At 45.0% G+C, this 8,980-nt stretch overlaps 1 protein-coding gene across 1 annotated transcript; it reads left to right on the top strand.

Annotated features, from left to right (window-relative positions):
* The first annotated feature begins 357 nt into the window (after positions 1-357).
* LOC131938220 (uncharacterized) lies at positions 358-7,943 on the top strand. Its single transcript, XM_059296140.1, has 8 exons — positions 358-570; positions 1,559-1,670; positions 2,954-3,198; positions 3,945-4,226; positions 4,653-4,769; positions 5,823-5,909; positions 6,817-6,999; positions 7,641-7,943. The coding sequence occupies exons 1-8, from the start codon at positions 358-360 to the stop codon at positions 7,938-7,940; spliced, it is 1,539 nt and encodes a 512-aa protein (XP_059152123.1). The 3' UTR covers positions 7,941-7,943.
* Positions 7,944-8,980: the final 1,037 nt, after the last annotated feature.

Genomic DNA, 8,980 nt, shown 5'->3' with positions numbered 1-8,980 from the left:
CAGACAGCTCGGACCTGGGAAAGAATGGATCACCCCATGGAGAAATTATGAAGCCGGGTGGTGACCGACCGGGGTTTTACCAGAACCCTATTCCGTCTATTACAATATTACAGAGGCGTAGCGACCCTTCCCAGCACCCGGGGACAAAAAAATTTCAATTTGCCCCCCCCCCCCATATATTTTTTAGATTTATAATGCAAAACTGCAGCTAAAATGAGCTTTTAATTTTTTTTCAACCCATTTTGGCGCCCCCTAGGGTCGGCGCCCGGGGAAATATGTACCCCCCCCCCCTCACTACGCCTCTGCAATATAATACCGGGGTTTTACCAAAACCCTATTCCGTCTATTGACCGTGCGATGTTAACAAGTTTTCCTTCTTACAAAGACTCCCTAGGGACGATAGACCAAGACGCCGACACACCTACAGTGGCCACCTCCCCGTCCAAAACCAAACCTCCAAAGGTGATAACGACGGCGACCAAGAAAGATGGCATCCAGCTCATCTCCTATCAGATCACACCCAAACCACCGCCGGAGCCACTTCCGTTTCCGTTCAGCTGCATCATCATGGTGAGTGGGACACATGAAATTAAGTGTTGTATTTCTAAAAGGTTTTGATCTGGTTGATTTGTTAGTTACACAGTGACACAATGGTGCAGTGTGCGGTTGGTTAAAAGAGTTGTTTTAGTTTGAAAATGAGCTTCGGGGTTTGGGCAGGTCATTGGGCTCACTCGGCATATATGAGTACCCAGCATTACTATGTGGAGAAATAAGTAAGTCGCGAGTCGTGAGTGTTGTGTGAAAGAAATGTGGTAACTTCAACTGAGTGTGTGTATGTATGTGTGTTTGTGTGTGTGTGCGTGTGTGTGTGTGTGCCAGTTTCTTATTTAGTTAACTAAGGCAAACAAAAGCTCTGCATGGAGACACCCCCCCCCTTTTTATACTCTAACACACGCTCTAGTATATCTTTATCTATATAATCACTATGATGTGTAGTCTGAAGGTCTACCTAGGTTTTATACCATCAAGTCTAGTTGTATACCAGCCGCACAGTCATTTTGCATGATTTAGGTATCACGCAAGTGGTAACCTTGCCGGCCACGCTTAAGCTAATGTGTCCATCCCCTGCCCAAAGTATAACAAACTGGCTCTCTATTCGGGTATTGATAAATCTATGTACCTATTAGTTAGACCTGACAGTCCATAGAACAAATTATGTACTGTCTCTGTGACCTCGGCAATGATGGGTTTGAATTTTGATTTTGATGAAGGGCGTGGAAGTGTTGTTTTTCTGATATTCTACGTTCTGAAGTTATAGGCATTAGCTGAATGAATGCACCTTCGTCAATAGCTGTAATTTTACTTGGGATAATTTCAGTTGTAGGGGTCGATGTGGGGGAGGGGGGTCTAACCTCCCCTAACGCCCCACTACCTAGGACGCTGACGTGTCTTTCACCTCCGACCCCCTCTGACCCCTAATATCTTCACACCATTCGATACGGTTGACCAACCTTTCACATTAGTGATCTAACACGAGTATCCCTGATTGTACCTCTAGATCTGTTGTGGTGGGAACATGAAGTACCTGGTCTTCCCGACCCTAATGGCGGTCAGTCTTGGACTGTTCCTGGCCTTCAGTCGAGCTGTGTCCTCCACGTCATTGCACATGGGTGAGTCATGCTGTCGTCTGCTGAATAGAAATATGAGTCAAGTAACTGTCTTAACTTTAATATAAGTATTTTATTATGGTCCGCTAACTCTTTTGGGAGGAAAAACAAATTATTCGTGTTGAGTGATATGTATTTCATGGCGGGTTATTTTCTGTAAAAAAAAAAAAAGACACACACAAAAAAAAGAAAAAAAAACTTGGCGTACATTGTCCATATCGTAGACAATATTCAACTGAACCCAACAACTTGCATTAAACCTAACCCAGTGGCGTAGGCAGGGAGGGGGGGGGTTTATAACCCCCCCCCCCATAGACCCCTCGGTATATATTTAAAAAGTATGAGGGGGGTGCAAATCGAAAGTTTGAGGGGGGGTGCAAATCGAAAGTTTGAGGGGGGGTGCAAATCGAAAATTTGCCCCCGGGTAAAAATTGGACCCCCCCCCACCCCCCTTGAGACGATCCTGGCTACGCCACTGACCTAACCCCAACTAATACATAAAACAATGTACTCTAACACCACATGCTTGTGTCGCAGGCTATACCTAGTACTCAAACCCAACGGCTTATCCTAACCCCACCTTCCCGGTGTCGCATGTAAAGCCAGCACTTAAACCCTAAACCAACCACTTACCCTAACCCCCTGTCGCAGGTTAAAGCCACTTACTCACTAACCCTAAGCCAACCACATACCCTAACCCAACCACTTATCCTAACCGAACCACTTACCCTAACCCTAACCCAACCACTTACCCTAACCCCCTGTCGCAGGCTACAGCTCTACTTAAACCCTAACCCAACAACTTACCCTAACCCAACCACTCACCCTAACCCAACCACTTAACCTAACCCAACCCCTCCCCCTGTGTCAGGCTACAGCCAGTACTTAAACCCTAACCCAACCACTAACCCTAACCCTAACCCAACCACTTACCCTAACCCAACCACAAACCCAACCCCTATGTCAGGCTACATCCAGTACTTAAACCCTAACCCAACCACTTACCCTAACCCAACCACTTACCCTAACCCTAACCCAACCACTTACCCTAACCCAACCACAAACCCAAACCCAACCCCTATGTCAGGCTACATCCAGTACTTAAACCCTAACCCTAACCCAACCCCCTGTGTCAGGCTACATCCAGTACTTAAACCCTAACCCAACCCCAAACCCCCTGTGTCAGGCTACAGCCACTAACCCTAACCCAACCCCCTGTGTCAGGCTACAGCCACTAACCCTAACCCAACCACTAACCCTAACCCTAACCCAACCCTCTATGTCAGGCTACAGCCAGTACCAGAACAGCCGTGAGTTGAGCGAGGACGAGCCGAGCGTGCCACAGAGCCACATGCTGTTCGGGAACATTCTCAAGGACCACGCCGCCATGTTCCACCCCCAGGCCCACCTCCTGCAGCAACAACAGCAGCTGCAGGCGCAGCAGCAGCAGATGCAGCAGAACATGGTGGTGCAGGAGGGAGGGGAGGGCTGCGATTGTTCCAGGTGTGAGGTCGACAGGGACTTTATTAATGTGAGTACTGTATATGTAGGTACATTGATGCTATAGTACTGTATATGTAGGTACATTGATGCTATAGTACTGTATATGTAGGTACATTGATAGTATAGTACTGTATATGTAGGTACATTGATGCTATAGTACTGTATATTTAGGTACATTGATGGTATAGTAGAGAAAAGGTAGCTGAGTGGATGGTATAGTAGAGAATATATAGGTGAATGGATGGTCTAGTACAGAAAATAAAGGTGAAATATGGTATAGTACTGTATATGTAGGTACATTGATGGTATAGTAGAGAATATATAGGTTAATGGATAGTATAGTACAGAAAATAAAGGTGAAATATGGTATAGTACTGTATATGTAGGTACATTGATGGTATAGTAGAGAAAAGGGGTCATCTATAAATGACGTCACGCTTTTTTGGACTATTTTTACCTCCCCCCCCCCCCTTCACACCGTCACACATCGTCACAAAAAGCCAGACCCCCTCCCCCCTAAAATGACGTCACACCTCAGCCTACACCCCCCTGGTGGATAGTATAGTACTGTATATGTAGGTGGGTGGATAGTATAGTACTGTATAATTCGGTGGATAGATAGTATATTATGTTAGAAGTGCAATTTAGTGCGAGTAAATGAATGGAGGCAGTGTATCTTTCAGGCATTTCCCGGAGGGTGGTGAGAAAACAGTCTAAAAGACACACTGCTAGGGGCGTCTTCCATTTTTTTTTAAATCTTACGATCGTTGTCAGGGCAACGTGAATCAGCACAAGCGACTAGTGAAGCACAGCTTCCAACACTTCTACGGCAAACCAGAGCTGGCGACTCAGATCGAGGCTTTCGTGCCCAGCAAGAAAAAAAGATGGGAGCTCAGTCCGGTCTTCTACGTGTCGGCCAACCCCGTGTGTGGAGACGACAGCATCCCATTGGCTGTTATTTTGGTGCATACGCGCCACCGTCACATGACTGAACGAAACGTTGTCAGGGAAACGTGGGGAAGAGTGGCCAGGGGTCATCCATGGCCACATAGACAGGTTGGTTTTTAAAATCGTTATAGTTCCTCTGTCTATCTAGATCGAAACGCCCGAGCAAAATTGCAGGCACTTCTAACTGACAGATACGGTTCGTAATTGGTACGTGGATCAAGACATGAAGACAATGCATCATGACATTCAATTTGACATAATTGTGTTATAGATATAGTGTTTCGCCATCCTAAATATTTACAGAGGGGAAAAATAGGATTTCCTACAAAAAAAATGTGTCAACGTAAGAGAATGTAGGCAAGATATCTAGGTTGTTTAACCATCCTCTTCTCTACCATCAACTGCCGGTTCCACCCAGCTACTCGCTACACATTCAACCGCCCTAATTTTTAGCTGTCTCCCCCCCCCCCCCCCACATGCCTCCTACACAGTTAATCACCATAATATCTCTGATGCTCCCCCCTCCCTCTCTAGATGCCTGGTGAGGTCAAGCTGGTCTTCGTGCTGGAGGTCAGCGAGGATCCTATAGACAACAACTTGGCCACCAAGGAGTCAGAGAAATACGGGGACATTGTCCTGGTGGATGTACAGGTAGGTGTACACAATACGTGGACAATGTGTTGGTGGATGTACAGGTAGGTGTTCACATTAGAGGGACATTGTCCTGGTGGATGTACAGGTAGGTGTACACATTAGAGGGACATTGTCCTGGTGGATGTACAGGTAGGTGTACACAATACGGGGACATTGTCCTAGTGGATATACAGGTAGGTGTACACAATACGGGGACATTGTGTTGGTGGATATACAGGTAGGTGTACACAATACGGGGACATTGTGTTGGTGGATGTACAGGTAGGTGTACACAATACGGGGACATTGTCCTGGTGGATGTACAGGTAGATGTACACAATACGGGGACATTGTCCTGGCGGATGTACAGGTAGGTGTACACAATACGGGGACATTGTCCTGGTGGATGTACAGGTATGTGTACACAATACGGGGACATTGTCCTGGTGGATGTACAGGTAGGTGTACACAGTACGGGGACATTGTGTTGGTGGATGTACAGGTAGGTGTACACAATACGGGGACATTGTCCTGGTGGATGTACAGGTATGTGTACACAATACGGGGACATTGTCCTGGTGGATGTACAGGTAGGTGTACACAGTACGGGGACATTGTGTTGGTGGATGTACAGGTAGGTGTACACAACACGGGGACATTGTCCTAGTGGATATACAGGTGCGTGTTTATGTACATAATAGACCTTCTGCTGCAGGTATGTGTACATTAGAGTTATGTATGCTGCGGGTAAGTGTACATAGCATATTCTATAATAATAATGGCATTGTATTTATCATTGCCCGTTTCAGTAGAATGTATACATAAAAATTAACATATAGCTTCCTAAAATAGACGTCAGGTTTGAAAGGGAACTTTACTTACTTACTAAAATTGTCAGTTCACACATATGAGTCCTAATGTTATCTAGACAGACAAAAACTAGAAATTATTGCAAAAACGTGTTTGTGTACTGGCGAGTATTATTCACGTTAGATATTATTTAAGACTGCCAATATTTTAAGCCCGTGCTGTATTCTTATTGATTTAACTGTGTAACACTTACGTCAACAGGAGACACGGAGACCAGCTACCCGAAATATTCTGGCAGGGTTCAAGTGGGTGCTGGACTATTGTTCAGGAGCTCAGTACGTCATCAAGGTGAGTGGCACTGGTTGGTATAGCACATATAGAGGCAAGGTGCGTTTCTTTTCGGTAAAAAGTGCGTTTTTTTCGTAGGGAAATGTGACCTTTTTTGTGGGGAAAATACTGCTTTATCTATTTAAAAAAAAAAGGTTTTACCCTTTACCAATATTGTATTTGTATTCTAATTCTAATGTACTTTCTACAGTTTGAGTTGCTTTATTTGTATAGCATTTTATGCCTTCCGATGCGGACTATAAAAGGCGTCATACTTCTTTGACGATTTTTACCCTACTGTCGCTCACAAATTGTCACTAAAAGCCAGATTCCCCCCCCCCCCCTCCTAAAGTGATGTCACACATCAGCCTTAAATCGCCCTCGATATGGCATTTTTTAAAACACCTATCTCTTTCTAAACTATTAAATGATCTCATCAACAAAAAGTATATTAATCGATTTCCATTACAATGTACAAAAACATTCTTTTAAACAGTTCAATTCAGCTTCTAAGTGACGTCACACTTTCTGACACCTACTCCTTTGCCACATGTCGTCACTAACCCCCCCCCCCCCTCCACCCCCCCCCCCCCCCTCAATACTATTTCCTTTTTCTCTCGATGCCTGTGGTCACATCGTTATTTCCGTTCGTGCCCAAGACACATGGGGCAGATGTAGTAGAGCTCATCTGCTTCAGAGACCTCGGCATATGAAGGGATAGTGTGTGGTCAGCACTATGCCCAGCCGCCTTTGTTTCTCCAACATCATTTAGGTACCCATCAGAGCTGGGTGGACTCAGGGACGTTCCACTGATTTGTATTCGAACGTGAGACTCTCGGATAACCAGTCCTAGCTCTCTACCCCTAGGCCACGACTTGTTATCTTTACCCCGATGTACGCAGTCACATAACAAATCATTTCCCTCTAGGTGGAAGAAGACACTTTTCTAGACGTGCCACTAATGCTGACACTCCTGGCCTACCAAGACTTGACCAACATGATATTTGGACCCATCGTCTTCGACGCCAGTGTCAAGAGAGTCACTGAAGACAACAAACTGCTTGTGTCCAAACAGGCATATTTTCCAGAGGTGTATCCCCCATACGCCATGGTGGGTATGCATGAAACGGTTCCCAGAGAAATGCGCAAACGGAAAAATGCGCAAATACAAACTTATTATACTAATATACTTTTAATTTTTTTTATATTATGTGGACAAATGTTTAGAATGTTACAATGTACATGTAGTCATTCTTTGCTAATGTCTATGAATGTTCGATTTTTCCGTTGCGCTTCTTTCCGGTCACCATAAATTCTAAACATAACACAAAAAACAAGGTTTCTTTCAGACATTTTTCTACGTGGGATGAGGGTGGGAGCACTACTTTAACCTTATGGGGAGGTCACACTAAAAGTTTCCAGGGGGGGGGACTGGTTAAAGTATATATTTTCTATATAAATTATGTTTTTCCTTTTTTCGACCTGGGGGTAAGCGTTGGACGTACTCCGGGGGTGGGCTCTGTTCACTCCCTCCCCTCCAGAGTTTCTTCCAGGCATCTCTTTTATATATACTTTTAACAGTGTCCGCCCCCCCCCCCCCCCCCCGAAGAAAGTCTACCGCCCCCCCCCCCCCCGAAGAAAAAAATCTGGAAGAAACACTGCTCCCCTCTCTTCCCCCCCCCCCCCAGCGATGCGTGAAAGAAAGAAAAAAAAAACTTCCCTAATTTAAATTCCTTTTTTTTTTCTACACAGGGGAACGTCTATGCAATGCCGACAACTCTCGCCAAACGTATCCTAAACATTGCCGAGTATTTGCCCTACGTCAGCCTAGAAGACGTCTTCATCACTGGCATCGTGGCCAAAGTTTTTGACGTCCGACACATCAACATCCCAGAGGGCCTGTTCGACCGGAAGTCCGGCAGCAAGCCGGAACTGTGCGACTTTGTGTACCGGAGAAAGATCGCCGCCCAGGGCGTGAAATCTGCCATGGCGCATAACTTGTGGAGGCGACTGGAGAAGTCGGAAATGTGCGGCTTGTTTCCAACAGAGTAGTGGGCCTTGGTGGTTTGGGAGATTTCAGTATAGGTGTCGTTATAAGATGAGAGTTTGTGTGTGTGAGAGAGAGGGGGAGGGAGAGTCAAGAAATCTTACTAGGATTAACAATGGTTAATTATTAACTATCCATAAATGACGTCACGCTTTTTTGACGATTTACCTCCTACCCCTCCGTCACAAAAAGCTAGCCCGCCTAAAATGACGTCACATCTCAGCCTACAACCCCCCCCCCCTCCTCAAATCACAGTTGAAATTTTCTTAAAATATTTTTCCAAAATCTTGTCTGAACTCTGTCAACAGAGTATTTTAATCAATTTCTATTACAATTTATTATAACAGTTTTCTAAAACGCTAAATAACGGCTAAAATTCGTTTTCTAACATTGCTTTTTTATAATGCAAAAGTGTGACGTCACATCATCTGAACACACCCCCACCCCTAATCACAAAATTACGGACCCCTCTCACCCCTACGAGTGTGACGTCATTTATAGACGACCCTTAAGAGGGGGCGACGTGGTCGGATAGTAGAGCTTACGACTGCTAACCCAAAAGTCTCTAGTTCGGATCTCGGGCTCGAACAGGGGCGGACTGGCAGTGTCCCAGAGGCCCGGGAAATTTTAATAAAGCGCCATACCCGAGATTCAAATTTGCACGGTGCATTTTTGTCCGCTGTAGCCAGTTTTCTGTGGATTGTTAGCCATACACAATTTGTCATTTTCAAGCTTTGTATTGCTTTATTAATTTTCTTTCACCATCAAATAAAGAGGCGGGATTGCGAGGTCGGATGCTAGAACGCACGACTGCTAACCCAAAAATCTAGAGATCGAATCCCGAACTCGAGTCAGTAGGATGTTCCATAGTCTACACAGCTTTTAGGGTTAACTGACCCTCGTTGGGGTAATTTTTTACTGTTGGCGTATTGCTGACTGCCTGAAGTCACAGAAACAGATGCTTTACTTCATCTAATCAATGACCAGGTTCAAAAGGGTAACTTTAAAAAAAAAAATCAAGTCATATGTTGTGTATGTTTGGATG

Source organism: Physella acuta, unplaced genomic scaffold (assembly GCF_028476545.2).
Source record: "Physella acuta isolate Inbredline_101_S28 unplaced genomic scaffold, ASM2847654v3 ptg000239l, whole genome shotgun sequence".
In the NCBI taxonomy this organism is placed as follows: Eukaryota; Metazoa; Mollusca; class Gastropoda; family Physidae; genus Physella; species Physella acuta.
Note: the sequence above shows the minus strand (reverse complement) of the source record. Positions and strands in the feature narration are given on the sequence as shown.